At 42.0% G+C, this 17,048-nt stretch overlaps 1 protein-coding gene across 2 annotated transcripts in view; it reads left to right on the forward strand.

Annotated features, from left to right (window-relative positions):
- LOC124863082 (histone-lysine N-methyltransferase SETD1A-like) overlaps positions 1-17,048 on the forward strand; it is a 33,135-nt gene that overhangs the window by 1,709 nt on the left and 14,378 nt on the right. For both annotated transcript variants that reach the window (XM_047357333.1, XM_047357334.1), the window contains exons 2-13: positions 195-339; positions 428-526; positions 2,486-2,756; positions 2,860-2,990; positions 6,185-6,438; positions 6,560-8,201; positions 13,487-14,476; positions 15,388-15,555; positions 15,809-15,890; positions 15,975-16,117; positions 16,325-16,361; positions 16,445-16,637. In XM_047357333.1, coding sequence (XP_047213289.1) covers positions 202-339; positions 428-526; positions 2,486-2,756; positions 2,860-2,990; positions 6,185-6,438; positions 6,560-8,201; positions 13,487-14,476; positions 15,388-15,555; positions 15,809-15,890; positions 15,975-16,117; positions 16,325-16,361; positions 16,445-16,637 — 4,148 coding nt within the window. In that variant the 5' untranslated portion in view covers positions 195-201. The remainder of the gene's footprint in view (positions 1-194; positions 340-427; positions 527-2,485; positions 2,757-2,859; positions 2,991-6,184; positions 6,439-6,559; positions 8,202-13,486; positions 14,477-15,387; positions 15,556-15,808; positions 15,891-15,974; positions 16,118-16,324; positions 16,362-16,444; positions 16,638-17,048) is intronic.

The raw sequence follows: 17,048 nt of genomic DNA on the forward strand, positions 1-17,048 counted from the left end.
TATTATTGTGTTTGGAGCATACATAACAAAAGGCTGACTGTATATTTTGTATAAATGTATTTATTAATTAAAATGACCAGGAAATGAAAAAATTCTTTAATCTATGACTTGGAAAATTGTGGAAGTTTGCCTAATTAAATTAGTATAATCTCTGCCACAGCTGATTCTCATAATGTTTTCCCTTTTTCCGTCAGTTATAGGATGGATCCAGACAGTGGGACCGAAACACAAAAAGCAGTCAGTTTGCAGTGGAAAAGCTACAAACTCGTCCAGGACCCAGCCATTCGGCGGGTTACCCAGAAGGTTTACAGATATGATGGAGTGCATTTCAGTGTTCCAGTAAGCCTAATTGGAGTGTATTCCCTTTATAATGCACATCTGTTTTTTTTTTTTTAACGTCTCGCTTTTGTTCGTTATTTTTGTTTAGGACTCTGGTTTCCCCCCTGTGGGAGAACTCTGGGACCCTAGACCCCGGAGATTGTGGTCTAGATATACTGAGCTGTCCCTACCAGTGCCAAAGTTCAAGGTGGGTTCCGCTGCCCTGCCTTTGTTCTGTAGCTCCGGCAGAATCAATTTTTTAAAACTGTAATATAATCACAGTAGTTTGGAGCTGTAACAGTTCAGAGGAAGATGTGTCATAATGTTACTTTAAATCGAGTTTTACTTCAATACACGCTAATCTGTTCATTTCAAAGGTGAGAGAAAATGCATAAAATAATTAAGACATTCCGTTGCTGGAAAAATAAATGTTTAGATAAATAATTAAATTTACATTTGAATGTTTGCTTCTTAGCAACAGCAGTGAAATGATGTAGGCTAAAAAAATAGAAGCAAGAATATAGAAGTCTGTGTTATGCACAGTGGCACCCCCAAAGAAGTTTACAAGATTCAAGAGAACTACGTTTGTTTTCTGCCTACTTCTTCAGCCATTAGGAAATATTGTATTTTCCGCACTATAAGGCGCACTTAAAAACCATTAATGTTCTCAAAAAATGACAGTGCGCCTTGTAATCCGGAGCGCCTTATATATGGATCAATTGGTTAATTGGTTGATCCATACTGGTTGTACACGGCGCTCTGTCAAAATGTTTCAGTACGACTGGTAAACTACAAAGCCGCACCGCTTGCAGCATTACGGCTACCGTAGTCAGGGGCGTCGTCGAAGTAATAGCGGTAAACACCTGTACTGTGCTTACTCCTAGTCCAACACCACTTGTGTGTGTATAAGGTTTGAATGTACTGTTGCAGGAATTGCCTGAACTATATGTGATTAGAAGCTCAGTGTGTGGGGTGTATGTTTCGTGTGTGTGTATGGAAGATGTTGACATTACTCCTCCGGACAGAGGTGGCGCTGTGTGCTGCCGTAGCTGAGAATCAAGAGTGAAGGAGTGACGTCGGTATTATTGTGTGTGTGGGGTGGGTAGAGACGGCGACCGGAGCAGCGGTGTATGAGTCTGTAAGCCCTGTGTTTTTACGTGCTGCAAAGTCATTAAAAAGAACCCCGATTCTCGTCAACAACTCAGTGTTTTGATGCTGTTTCTTCATGTTCAACTCAGCAACGTATGAGTGAGGGAGTTAACCCCGAGGAAACTAGTAACTTCGGCCCTGGAGAAAGCGTCTCCCCTGTGTCATCAGACTACAGTCAGGGGACAGAAACAGGAAAGGTTAACAGTACTAACGTTTGATTTAGTGCATCAAACTGTTTCTTTTACGTGTTTACTGAATCAGGGAAACGTTCCCTTTCACGTTTTAACTAACGTTTGATTTCAACTTTAACTTCATAGACTCCAATGCATTCCTAACTATTGGCTCTATTCAATATAATTCTATGTAGAGGAGACCTTACCATGAGAGTGAATGGAGTTATCAGAACGCTGGTTTGTAGTGTATTAATAAAGTTTGACTGACTGACTTATCTGACTGTTTTGTTGACATTCTCTTTAGCACAGCTCCATCTAGTGGATGCATAACGCAACCCCAGTCAAACGTTTGACTGCAGTAGCTTCTATTCTATGCGCCTTATAATCCGGTGCGCCCTATATATGAAAAAAGTTCTAAAATAGGCCATTCATTGAAGGTGCGCCTTATAATCCGGTGCGCCTTATAGTGCGGAAAATACGGTAATAGGATGTGGTACATAACTGCATTTTAAGAATATATTTTTTATGTCAATGGTGTTGTATAAATGCCATGTTATTGTTTGTTTATTATGCATGAATTCAGTGTTTTTGATAATTAGTGGTATGACTTTATAATCCAGAAGGTTAATGGAGAGTTACAAACCATGGTTGTTGTTAAAGCTGTCATACTTAAAGCTTAGTTAGCTAAAAGCTTTTTCACTCATTAATTTGCATTGCCTTTGTAAAACAGATGTCTTTCTGCACTTCAGCTGTTCCGTGTTTGTGATTTCCTCATATCAAACGGAGTCACCCAGCTTTCTTGGAATAGCACCGCTTTTTCTTTGACCTTGTCATTTTTCCCACAGCTCGATGAGTTCTACGTGGGCCCCATACCCCTTAAAGAGGTGAGCTTTGCCAGGCTCAATGACAACATCAAGGAGCCTTTCTTGGCAGAAATGTGTTCCAAGTTTGGTGAAGTGGAGGAGATGGAAATCCTGTTTCATCCCAAGACCAGGAAGCACTTGGGTCTGGCCAGGGTGTTGTTCACCAGCACAAGAGGCGCTAAGGACACAGTCAAGCATTTGCACAACACCTCTGTCATGGGTAACATCATTCATGCTCAGCTGGATATAAAAGGTAAGCTGAAAACGCTTCCTTTGAGGTCTCTTTTGTAAAGTTGCTCTAAGTAGTCAGACATTGATATATTTAGTAATGCATTTATGTTTCTGCATTTTTGCAGGTCAACAGAGGCAGAAGTACTATGACCTGATAGTAAATGGGTCCTACACTCCTCAGACGGTGCCGCTTGGAGGGAAGGCTTTAACGGACAGTGTTCAGTCTCAGAATCCAGCACATCCGCAGCCTGACACGGTATGACTTTTCAGTTAGTCGGGAATTCGGTATTTATGTTGTCTGCTTATTATTGTTCTGTTACTCCTGTTGAATCAAAGCTGTTCCATTACTATCGCAGATAAAAATTATTAGCAGTTATAATGCTGGTCTGGTTGTTTCAAGAACAGAAATAACCTAAACCAACAGCTGTTTTTGCCAGTAGATGCCAGTGCAAAATACTGGGACCAATAAGACAAATCTAAATGTAGAAAATATATTTTTTGAAAATAATTTGTCATTGTAGTATCAAGCCCTGTTTTGTTTCCATTTTGTGTTTTTCAAAACATGGGTTGGAGCTGGTTTACAATGTTCATGTTCAGCTGTGTTTATAAGACTATTGGCTGTGAAATGTATAAATTCTAATTGTCTTAGCAAACATAATAATAAGTGATATGAAATGGCATTTTCTTACTAGTAAACTGGCATGAAAATGAGACTGAGGTTTGACGTGGGGAGGAGACATTCAGTCTCTTTGAACTGCGATACTTGAAGTCTAAGGTTGAGAATAAAGTTGTCCAGCTCAACAATGAGTCATGAACGGCATACATTCAAATATTATATTTGGAATAATAATTCAAAATGCAAAGAATGCCTATTAGTTGATTTCTTTTTTTTTGGTGTCATTCAGTGTCAGTAAGTTATTGAACTTCAAATCTGTTTAATGGAACATTATAACTACAATAACTCCAAACCGTTAATTTTTGTAATACGACATGCTTTATTCAAACGTTTCAGCAAAATTGATTATAATTAATCAGAAGCTGTGGGTGCATCTACAGTGGATGGACAGGGGTTTTAGACACAGAGGGCTACACTGTTTGTGAGATCTGATTTGGACCACACGCTATCAAGAAAACATGCAGTTTGTGATATTTTTGAATATTGTGATGGGAATGTCAATTGAGATTGATTTAACCCACATTTTCCTCACTATTTTTTTAATTTCCATCTTCACAATGCCCCCACCTCTTTAGCTTTATGATCTTTATCACTACGATGAACATGAAGTGTGGGCATAACGAACCATGTTAAGTCCTTCCAAGTGCCCCAATTAATGATTGAAATCACAGTTTTATTGCATGGCACCTAAAATCTTCTAGTTTAAATATTGTTTATTTTTAAGAAGGCAAATGTTACATCCAATCAGTCCTTTGTGATTGTGATATTGCATATATTTATAGTAAGATGGAGGTTGGCATTTGACATATTGTGCAGTTCTGGAAAAGACGGATCACAAAAACAGCGTTATTGACAAATGATGATTATTAATAAAATTATTTCGACGCATCCGACTTTGGAAGTATTCAGCTATTTTGTTCTCAAAGTGAAACACATGGAGTTTCTGTCTGAAATTTAGTTATCAGGATTCTGATATTGGCCTAAACAACTGGGATGGGCCTTTTTCCCCATAAAAGAGCAGCCCTACGTCATAGCCTTTCTCTGAACTAGCAGAAAGAGTAGCTTAGGACTGCTACCTGCTTCAAGTTGGACTTTAGGGGCATATACTGGTCCTTCTCAAAATATTAGCATATTGTGATAAAGTTCATTATTTTCCATAATGTCATGATGAAAATTTAACATTCATATATTTTAGATTCATTGCACACTAACTGAAATATTTCAGGTCTTTTATTGTCTTAATACGGATGATTTTGGCATACAGCTCATGAAAACCCAAATTCCTATCTCACAAAATTAGCATATCATTAAAAGGGTCTCTAAACGAGCTATGAACCTAATCATCTGAATCAACGAGTTAACTCTAAACACCTGCAAAAGATTCCTGAGACCTTTAAAACTCCCAGCCTGGTTCATCACTCAAAACCCCAATCATGGGTAAGACTGCCGACCTGACTGCTGTCCAGAAGGCCACTATTGACACCCTCAAGCAAGAGGGTAAGACACAGAAAGACATTTCTGTACGAATAGGCTGTTCCCAGAGTGCTGTATCAAGGCACCTCAGTGGGAAGTCTGTGGGAAGGAAAAAGTGTGGCAGAAAACGCTGCACAACGAGAAGAGGTGACCGGACCCTGAGGAAGATTGTGGAGAAGGGCCGATTCCAGACCTTGGGGGACCTGCGGAAGCAGTGGACTGAGTCTGGAGTAGAAACATCCAGAGCCACCGTGCACAGGCGTGTGCAGGAAATGGGCTACAGGTGCCGCATTCCCCAGACCTGGGCTACAGAGAAGCAGCACTGGACTGTTGCTCAGTGGTCCAAAGTACTTTTTTCGGATGAAAGCAAATTCTGCATGTCATTCAGAAATCAAGGTGCCAGAGTCTGGAGGAAGACTGGGGAGAAGGAAATGCCAAAATGCCAGAAGTCCAGTGTCAAGTACCCACAGTCAGTGATGGTCTGGGGTGCCGTGTCAGCTGCTGGTGTTGGTCCACTGTGTTTTATCAAGGGCAGGGTCAATGCAGCTAGCTATCAGGAGATTTTGGAGCACTTCATGCTTCCATCTGCTGAAAAGCTTTATGGAGATGAAGATTTCATTTTTCAGCACGACCTGGCACCTGCTCACAGTGCCAAAACCACTGGTAAATGGTTTACTGACCATGGTATCACTGTGCTCAATTGGCCTGCCAACTCTCCTGACCTGAACCCCATAGAGAATCTGTGGGATATTGTGAAGAGAACGTTGAGAGACTCAAGACCCAACACTCTGGATGAGCTAAAGGCCGCTATCGAAGCATCCTGGGCCTCCATAAGACCTCAGCAGTGCCACAGGCTGATTGCCTCCATGCCACGCCGCATTGAAGCAGTCATTTCTGCCAAAGGATTCCCGACCAAGTATTGAGTGCATAACTGCACATGATTATTTGAAGGTTGACGTTTTTTGTATTAAAAACACTTTTATTTTATTGGTCGGATGAAATATGCTAATTTTGTGAGATAGGAATTTTGGGTTTTCATGAGCTGTATGCCAAAATCATCCGTATTAAGACAATAAAAGACCTGAAATATTTCAGTTAGTGTGCAATGAATCTAAAATATATGAATGTTAAATTTTCATCATGACTTTATGGAAAATAATGAACTTTATCACAATATGCTAATATTTTGAGAAGGACCTGTAGAGTATGAAAGTATGTATAGAAAAACTAGAAATTATGTGGCAACATTTTTACTATCTTAGTGTTAAATTTTTTAATACCGTTGTCTTTCTCCATTGCAGTCGGAAATCCGCCGTAAGTTTTCCACTGAGCTTGCCGTTTTGGCAGCAGGAGTCCAAGCTCTCACCTCGGGAAGCGGGACACCATGTTCTGTTGATACCGGTTTTGGCGATCAGCGTATTGACACACCTCCTTCTTCTTTACCTGGCCCATACACCCCAGGCTCCTCTGCTTCATCTCAGGGGGGCGGAGGAACACCTTACAGCTCCAGATCTGGGACTCCATTTTCTCAAGACTCAGGCTACTCCAGCAGCAGGTGTTGTTTATATTTAGTTTTGAAATTTATCATGAATATCTCTTCTGATCTATAGTCTCTTGGTTATTTGTGTCAATAAAAACAGAATCCTATTTGATCTGATTTAATCTCTGTGTTGCAGGCATCCTAACTACAACACAGGCTCTTTGAGCAGCGGCTACCCTCCCCAGGACATGTTACCATCGTCATCTTCATCTTCTGCAGTCTCATCTTCTGTTGGAGGTTACAAAGTATCTCGTTACCCTGATGAGCAGGATCCATCACTGTACCACCGAGGTCGTCCTTCGTACCCCCCAACCACATCATACCGTCCCAGTGAGCCACCTGGCTATCCCCCTTACCCGAGTCTTGGAGGACCCGGGTCACACATGGCACATCACTCCTCGATGCCTCCCCCACCTATTTGCAACCAGTATGATCAGCCTCCACCGTCAGACAGGGACCGTGATCGAGAATCAGGGGGGAGGTATGGGGCTGGGGGTGTTGGTTCCAGAAGGTCATCTTACCATCACCAGCAAGATTCGAACTCTTCCTCAAAATACCATTCCCATCACTCCCACCACCATTCAGATCGCAGGGACGACAGGGGGTACCGGCGAGACAGTCTGGGCTCCCGGTCAGGTGACCACAGCCACCAGAGACACCGCAACCATCACCATTCTCACAACCACCATGGCAGTCGTAGAAGAAGCAGCCATGACCGGGATAGAGATCGAGACAGAGATAGTGACTACTCCAATAGCTCTGACCCCAGACACAATTCCAACTCTTACCGCTCGTCCTCTAACAGCATGTCTCCTCCTCCGTCATCTTACTCTGCATACTCCTCCTCCAAAGAGCCTGCCCCGACTCCTCCTCAGGGACTAGATGCTTCTTCCCGTTCAGCGGGTACAAGTCTTGCAGAGAGAGGATCTCTGCCCTCAGCTGGTGCTGATAAAGACTTCCATGCTGATCATCTCAGTGCTTTGCCTCCACCTCCTCCTCCACCACCACCGCTCCCCCCAGCCTCTGTTATTGCAGCAGCTGTTGCTGAGACACTTGGAACACTGGATTTTAACCAGGATAGTCCTGCCCGCGAAGATCAATGGACAAAACCCAAACGCCGTCCCACCACACCACCTGCCCCGCCCAAGACACCCCCACCTTCTTCTCCGTCCCAACCTACAATTGCATCTTCCTCTAACTCTCCTTCCTCTGCTTCCCTTCCTCACCATCTTTCCTCGTCCTCCAGCTCCCCACCACCTCCTCATCGGGATTCCTCTCCAGAGCCAGATTCTACAAATGAAAGTGTACCGTTTGTCTACCACAGCAGCAGTCTGGACTCGCGTATTGAAATGCTCCTAAAAGAACAAAAGGCTAAATTTTCTTTCCTTGCTTCTGATGAGGAAGATGAGGAAGACAGGAAAGAGGAGAAGCACAGGGGCAGAGGTAGAGAGCGAGGAAGTCAAGCTTCAAGGGATCAGGAGCACGTGGGGGACAATGGGGAGAAGGACCATAGGAAGAAGGGGGAAAGAGACAGAGATGGTCACAGAGGTAGAAAACGGGGAAAAGGAGGAGAAGGAAGGAAGAGTCCAACTGTACCTACAACAGGCACACAACCCTCGTCCACTTGTTCTCCCCACATCTTACCTCCAGAGGAACCCCCATCCCAGGTTAACATCACAAGGACTGAGGCTTTGCAGCAAGAGTCTTCTCAGGCTGCTTCTGCTGATGCAGGGATCTGGACAGGAGCCCACACACCACCTTTTAATGGGCAGAGTCAGGTACGACAATACGCTGGACATCATCACTTGCACTAAGATAACTAACAAGTTTTGAAATTAAATTTATCTTGTCTGTAGTAGTTCAGATTTTGTTTAGAAGATTTCGTAGGCCTCAAGTATTTTATCTGAGTACGGCCTGATCTGCCTTCAAATCCTTTAAATACTAATATGTCAAAATTACTGGTAAAGGGACAATACTTATATTCATACAGCATTGCCTCTTATTAGCGTAATATTTACCAGTAGACCTAAATGTAGATAACAACTTCACAGAGAGGATATGGAACAAAACTGTTACTTTGATTTCTATTCATCATTAGAACATTTTTTACGCTATCAATATAAGGTATGGTACTGTGCAGAAATTTAAAACTTTATAAGTTGCATCACTCTGCAGTCTTTTTGAAGGGATTTTGATCAATAGTTCTTCAAGGGTTTTTGGATCTTTAACAATTTTTCATTCGTTTTTTGTCCAGTTCTTGTACATCAGCCTGTGTGTCGTTAAAAGGGAGCAAACTGAACATGTGAAGGTCAAAAAACTTGTCAGACCTAAAATAAAAATACATTTCTAGAGCAGATTAAGTGTCTGACAGTGATACTTTTAGGGAAAAAGTGACAAACTGCAACAAATACTTGAGATGCAGCATCCTCCAGCTGGCCATCTACAGTATGCCGGGTTTCTAGATAATAATTGTTCACGCATCACCCACCTTGCTGGTGCTAAAATATTCTAATTATAATATTATTAAAATATTATTTTATGTTTTCCTTTGGTATTTTTCATAGATTCAACTAAAGACGAGAACATGTTTGATGGGCTCATAGAAACAAAGTATCTAAAGATCTGGCATTACGTCCATTATTTGCTACGTCGTCTGTAACGTGCCAATATAAAACCAGTTCACCCTGGAAGTTTAGAACCCTTTTATGTTTGTGTTATTTATTGTTAGGTTCAGTGGCTTAAAATATAACATATCTCTTTAAATATGTTCAGCTACTGACAGAAAATTGGTGGGCAGAAAAGTCAACATAGATGCAACATGTTGCCAAAAGTATCTGCTCACCCGCCTTAACTGTCATATTAACTTGGGTGACATCCCATCTTAATCCACGGGATTCAGTGGGATGTTGGTCCATCTTTTGTAGCTAAAACAGCTTCTTCTGGAAATGTTGTCCTCAAGGTTAAGGAGCATGTTCATGGGAAGTTTTGACCATTTTTCCAGAAGCATATTTGTGAGGTCATAGACTGATGTTGGATGAGAAGGCCTGGCTTTCAGTCTCCGCTTTAATTCATTCTAAGGTGTTCTGCTGGGTTGAGGTCAGGACTCTGTGCACGCCATTAAAGCTCATCCACACCAAACTCTCTCATTCATGTCTTTATGGACCTTGCTCGTGTTGGAAGAGGAAGGGGACATACCCAAACTGTTCCCACAAAGTTGGGAACATTGATTTGTCTGAAATCTTTTAGTATGGTGAAGCATTCAGAGTTCCTTTCAACTAAGGGACCAGGCTGAGCTCTTAAAAAACAACCCCACAACATAATTCCTCCACCAAACTTTACACTTTGCACGATACAGTCAGGCAGGTACTGTTTTCCTGGCAACCGCCACACTCAGACTCAATTGCCAGATGAAGAAGCGCAATTCATCACTCAAGAGAATGTGTCTCCGCTGCTCTAGAGTTCAGTGGCGATGTGCTTTACACCACTCCATCCAGGGCTTTGCATCACGCCTGGTGATGTATGGCATGTATGCAGCTGCTCAGCCATGCAAACCCATTCCATGAAGCTCTTTACGCACTAGGCCACATGACGTTTGGAGGTCTGTAGCGATTCACTCCACAGAATATCGGTGAACTCGGCACATCATGCGCGTCAGCATCTGCTGCTCCCGCTCCGTCAGTGGCGGAGTTGCTGTTGTTCCCAATCCCTTTCACACCCTTATAACACCACTGATGGTTGTCGTTGGAATATTTAGGAGCGAGGAAATTTCACGACTGGACTTATTGCAGAGGTGGCGTCCGCTCTGGAATTTACTGAGCTCCTGAGAGCGGTCCATTCTTACACAAATGTTTGTGGAAACAGTCTGCATGCCTGGATGCTTGATTTTATACTGGTCCTTCTCAAAATATTAGCATATTGTGATAAAGTTCATTATTTTCCATAATGTCATGATGAAAATTTAACATTCATATATTTTAGATTCATTGCACACTAACTGAAATATTTCAGGTCTTTTATTGTCTTAATACGGATGATTTTGGCATACAGCTCATGAAAACCCAAAATTCCTATCTCACAAAATTAGCATATCATTAAAAGGGTCTCTAAACGAGCTATGAACCTAATAATCTGAATCAACGAGTTAACTCTAAACACCTGCAAAAGATTCCTGAGACCTTTAAAACTCTCAGCCTGGTTCATCACTCAAAACCCCAATCATGGGTAAGACTGCCGACCTGACTGCTGTCCAGAAGGCCACTATTGACACCCTCAAGCAAGAGGGTAAGACACAGAAAGAAATTTCTGAACGAATAGGCTGTTCCCAGAGTGCTGTATTAAGGCACCTCAGTGGGAAGTTTGTGGGAAGGAAAAAGTGTGGCAGAAAACGCTGCACATCGAGAAGAGGTGACCGGACCCTGAGGAAGATTGTGGAGAAGGGCCGATTCCAGACCTTGGGGGACCTGCGGAAGCAGTGGACTGAGTCTGGAGTAGAAACATCCAGAGCCACCGTGCACAGGCGTGTGCAGGAAATGGGCTACAGGTGCCACATTCCCCAGTCCTGGGCTACAGAGAAGCAGCACTGGACTGTTGCTCAGTGGTCCAAAGTACTTTTTTTGGATGAAAGCAAATTCTGCATGTCATTCAGAAATCAAGGTGCCAGAGTCTGGAGGAAGACTGGGGAGAAGGAAATGCCAGAAGTCCAGTGTCAAGTACCCACAGTCAGTGATGGTCTGGGGTGCCGTGTCAGCTGCTGGTGTTGGTCCACTGTGTTTTATCAAGGGCAGGGTCAATGCAGCTAGCTATCAGGAGATTTTGGAGCACTTCATGCTTCCATCTGCTGAAAAGCTTTATGGAGATGAAGATTTCATTTTTCAGCACGACCTGGCACCTGCTCACAGTGCCAAAAGCACTGGTAAATGGTTTACTGACCATGGTATCACTGTGCTCAATTGGCCTGCCAACTCTCCTGACCTGAACCCCATAGAGAATCTGTGGGATATTGTGAAGAGAACGTTGAGAGACTCAAGACCCAACACTCTGGATGAGCTAAAGGCCGCTATCGAAGCATCCTGGGCCTCCATAAGACCTCAGCAGTGCCACAGGCTGATTGCCTCCATGCCACGCCGCATTGAAGCAGTCATTTCTGCAAAAGGATTCCCGACCAAGTATTGAGTGCATAACTGTACATGATTATTTGAAGGTTGACGTTTTTTGTATTAAAAACACTTTTCTTTTATTGGTCGGATGAAATATGCTAATTTTGTGAGATAGGAATTTTGGGTTTTCATGAGCTGTATGCCAAAATCATCCGTATTAAGACAATAAAAGACCTGAAATATTTCAGTTAGTGTGCAATGAATCTAAAATATATGAATGTTAAATTTTCATCATGACATTATGGAAAATAATGAACTTTATCACAATATGCTAATATTTTGAGAAGGACCTGTACACCTGTGACCATTGAAGTGACTGGAACACCTGATTTCACTTATTTCAATGGGTGGGCGGATACTTCTGGCAGCGTTGTGTACCTTGAAAACCTTCAGGAAGCCCATATGAACTACTACTGAAATCACTTATGAAGAGTACAAGAAAATCTTGCTGCTTGGAAGCAAAATATTGAAAAGATGAGGATTTGTGAGCTTTCTGTGCAAGTCCAGGCAGCTTGTCTCAAACCTCTTTCAATCTTATTGCAGCCATTGTAGTGTATGTGTACCACTAAGTTTAGCTGATGCATATTTCATATCTATCGGATCATTTTGGAAGAACTGTTCTGTCATCTAGCTGTCGGATTTACGCCCAGTTATTCCTAACTTTGCTAATTTGCAAACTAAATAACTGGATTTATGTTAATTATTTCCAAATGGACAAATTCTCTTCAATTTACCTCCCGCTTGACAGCAAATTCACAAATAATTTTTTTATGTAATTGTAAATAAATCTAGCCAGCAAAGTGTTACACTACTCTGAGTTCTTATGGCGGGTAGTTCCAGAGAACTGGACCAGAATGACTGAAAAAGCCATTACTTGATTTCGAGTTGATTCTAGATAAGCATCAAAAACACTGTAAGGAGTCAAGGCATATAAAACTTTAAAAAGAAGAATTTTCAAATACTTTCCTTGTAGATGTTACGATAAGATTCATATTCCCAAACCACTTGGTTTTGTAACCACCAGTTGCGACATATTATATCCGTTTGAGTTTATTTAGTTACTGTTTTGATAATTCAGCAAAAAATGTATATGTAATCGAATTGACTAGAGATAAAAGAAGCCATTCTGCCATAAAAGGCACATAGACGCCCTCTTAAATTTAGCCAGAAAGCATCTTAGAGACTGTCAGACCAGTAAAAACAAATTTCTGTGGGCTCCTGAAATCAAAATAGACCCGTTTGGCCTGAACTCTGTTGTGTCTCTAGAAAAAAAGCCACTGCTCATCACCCTTAAGCATGGTGGTGGCAGCATTACGCTGTGGGATGCTTTTTTTCCCAGCAGGAACTGGAAAGCTGGTCTACATAAAGCGTAACATGACAGCAGCTAAATATAAAGAGAAAACTTTCGCCACAGTGCTCTGGAGCTTGGACTAAGGCGATGATTCGTTTTTCAACACAATAATGACCCAAAGCACACGGCAAAGATAATACAGGAGTGGTTTCAGGACCCGTCTATAAATGTCCGGGCCAGAGCCAGGAATTAGCTGTAATTAAACATCACTGGAAAGACATTAACATGGCCGCCTACCGAAGCTGTCTATCCAACCTGACTGTTTGTGTAAATAATTGAGGGAAAGAAAATATACTTAACAGCTTTAGAATAGGTCTGTAATGTAAACGAAATGTGGAAAAATGAAATTGTATGCATCCATTCTGGCACATATTTCAGGTTAGAAGGATCTGCAAAAACAAGCCCTGCTTTGTTCTCATTCCAGGACAATACTTGTTGTTTTCTCTTGTTTTTCTTTATGAAGCGGAAGTGAGACTCCTCGGAATGATGTTCTCTCCTTGGAATGTTCATAAACATATCAGGGGTTTCCCACACTATAATCTCTCTGCTTTGTCAGGCATCTCCTCATTCTTCTGGTGAAGACATGGAGATCTCAGATGACGATGAGGAAGCAACTACTATAACAACAGTGACAACTCATCAGCCACCAGTCTCCTCAGGATCAACACCATCATCCTCACAAGCTGGACTTTCACAGACAGCAGATCCATCATCCTCTCCCCCACCCATTTCTGATTCTTCACAGCACTTTGGGACTTCCATGCATCCCCAAATACCTTCCTACCCTCCTCATTTACCACCTCCCCCTCCCCCTGGATACTCCCTTCAGCCCCCACCTCCACCAGGGATTCCACCTCTTCCTCACATGGAGCTGCACCCTGAGTATCCTCCTCCTATGGCCCACCACATGTATGATTACGCCACCTCTATGGAGCTGATGAACCAATACAGTGGTGGAACTCCTATGTCCTTCCAAATGCAAACCCACATGTTAAGTCGCTTGCATCAAATGCGCATGTCTTCATCTAATGGAACTCCAGGCCCGGGTGAGGCTGCTACTGGAGACTACGCATCCTACCATCTTCACTCTATGGCGCCACCTCACTCACACCACCCTTACATGGACCAAGAGGGCAGTGGGGCAGGTGCTCATTATGACCAAGACCACAGATACTTGCCACCCCATATGTCCTATCCCTATCATGAACCCCACAGCACTCAGATACCACCCCCTCCACACCATAACATACCCCCTCCCCACACTGGCTGGCCACCACATGTCTTACCTCCACACTACCCATCATACATGCCTCCACCTGGCTATGGTAACATGCTGACCGGGGAGGGAGATGAGTACAGTACTTCTGGGGAGGGATTGCCCATGTTGGCTGAGAATCCAAATGAAGCAACAGTTCAGATGGTCCTGGCCTCTTTGATCCAGGAAATGAAGAACATTGTGCAAAGAGACCTGAACCGCAAAATGGTGGAGAATGTAGCCTTTGCCACTTTTGATGAGTGGTGGGATAGGAAGGAGACCAAGGCCAAGGTAAGGGCTTCTCTTTTTAACTTTACTGCTATGATTTGTTTTCATTCTTTGACACTAATTCTGTTTAATGTAGAAACAAAGGATGGTTGCACTGAGTTATGAATAAATGCCTTAAAAGTTCCTTCCTTCAGAACCTTCCAAGTCCAAACATCCTCAGGTTTTCTACACACTTTTGCTTTCTTTAAATATTAACTTCCTTACATCTTCTGCTGCTGGCAAAGAGAACATGTGACATTCAGGTCTTCAAACGTTTGGAAAATTGAGAATTTTTAACTTTTTCAAAATGTGAATGCTTAATAAGAAAATAAATTATGAAGTTGTGTTAGAGTTTTCATCATTTATGTTTAAGATGCTCAGTATTTCAGACAAATGAAGGGCTCTTTACATTGATTTACATGTAGGTTGGTGTCCTTTATTGCCTTTGATTTGCCATATCAAACCTTAGGTTTTTGTCCAGCCTGTTCGGGGGGCCTTGTGGTTTTAAAATGAACCTGTGGGTACATTTACCACTGTTTGAGCAACAAAATAAAGGTATCAGGTGTCACAAACTGATTTTAAGGAATCTGTCTATAATGTAGAAAGGTGTGTTGGGATTTGACTAGTGCAAGTATTTTATATTTTAAAATAGAGTGGATATAATTTATTCTAGTGCCAAAAAGCACTAAAAAGGCATTTTATCACACTGCAAAATCAGAAGCTAACTTCGACATTCTGTTTCATAAATTGTGAAACATGCAGTAATAGAAACCTAGTTAAATATACAACAATGTCCAAAATGTTAAAAGCGCTAGAAAAATGTTGAGACCAGGGTGTGGAAATGTGGGGAAAGTTGAAACCCGACTGACTATTGGTGTACCTAGTAGAAACTATTTGGGACTTTATATTTAAATAGTAAATGTTTTGTTTTCCAGCCTTTCCAGACAATGGTAAGGGGAGTAACAGCTTTACGGGATGAAGAAAAGAAAGAGGAAAAGGTCAACCGTCCTCGGGAGCCTCTGATGTCTCTTGTGGATTGGGCAAAAAGTGGGGGCTTGGAGGGGTTTTCTCTTCGTGGAGCATTACGATTACCTTCCTTCAAGGTAAAAATCATCTTTTAATTCAAATTATCTACATCTGTTGTTTTGATTTGCCTCTTTTACGGTTTTAATGTTTCTTGGAAAAGATCATGCTGGTCCTGGATTCATATTAGATGTGTTTTTCAGACGTCTACTCTCGTCTGATGTTTAGTGTTCCCAGACTGCGTGATGTTTAAAAAAAATAGTAGCTGGAAATACTAGAGCACACTCGTCGGCTTTGTTTTTATGATGAACATGTTGATGTCGAATGGTGCAGGTGAAGAGGAAAGAACCTCAGGAGTTTAAAGAGGGAGACTTGAAGAGGCCTCGGCCTTCAACGCCACCAGATGAAGATGATGGTTTGTGGATGTTGCAACTTTAAAAACGGGTTTAAATTAACAGACCCGGAGCAAATAAGTCTTACATTGATGTCTGTTTCTCAGCTGCGGATGGTAGAATGCCAGAAGCAGACAGGCATGCAGCTGACAGAGACAACAAGAGGAGGAAAAAGAAGCAGAGGAGTCGTAAACCCTGGGAGCTGGACAGTGAGGGAGAAGAAACCTCTGATGGCTCATCGAGTGAGAAGGTATGAGAATACTAGTTTTGTTTTAACAGCTTCTTAAACACCTGAAATTCATACCTCAAATTATTCTGGTGTATTATGAGCAGGAGAAAATATTTTATGTAAATATTCAGAGAACTTGGTTTTAGACACCGTAACAAGTAATTCTTGTTTTTAGCTAGGTGGCAGCATTTCACTATGATTCTTTTCAATGGTGCTTTTTATTGGTAGGAGGACGAAGAAGTGGAAAGTGAAAAGGAATCAGATGGTAAAGCACGGCCAATAAACCTATTAGTCTTTCTCTTTCTACGTTTAGTAAAACAATTACAATGTAAATGTTTTCTTTTGTAGACGATGGGCTCAGTAGTGACAGTGATGATGAGAGCCTCTCGTCGTCCTCTGGGGGTTCTTCCTCTTCAGCATCATCCTCTTCATCCTCTTCTGAAGATGATGATATAGAGGAAGGAGAACTAGCTGAAAGTGCTGGTACCGACTCAATGGATGAGTCGACAATGGACAGCACAACTGAGAAAGAGGATGACAGGTATTCTTTCCGAAAATCATCTGTGATCCTCTCCTCTGGAAAGTTGTCGCGTTAAACTGTGGTTTTGGTGCTGGTCATGTTGTCCCTTTTGAAGTTCTGGTCATTTCCCACCGTCCATGCGTCCAGTACTACCTGTCATGGAGACGATTTTCATCTATTCATAATCTACTGTATAAAACATGGTTCTGTGAGTGTATATTGATACATTCCAGCAGGAGGGTCATGATTTTGGATTGATTGGGGATCATAATCTTTCATATTTACTAGGACTCAACTGGCCCAAATGAGGATCACAACAAGAATAGATGGATGTTTTTTGGCCAGATTTGATCTTGCTTTCACACTTTATACCTTTTATATCAGACTATTTATCTACATAATTCAGGGAAATACTTATATGCAGTTAAGTAT

This window comes from Girardinichthys multiradiatus, chromosome X (assembly GCF_021462225.1).
Source record: "Girardinichthys multiradiatus isolate DD_20200921_A chromosome X, DD_fGirMul_XY1, whole genome shotgun sequence".
Lineage (NCBI taxonomy): Eukaryota > Metazoa > Chordata > Actinopteri > Cyprinodontiformes > Goodeidae > Girardinichthys > Girardinichthys multiradiatus.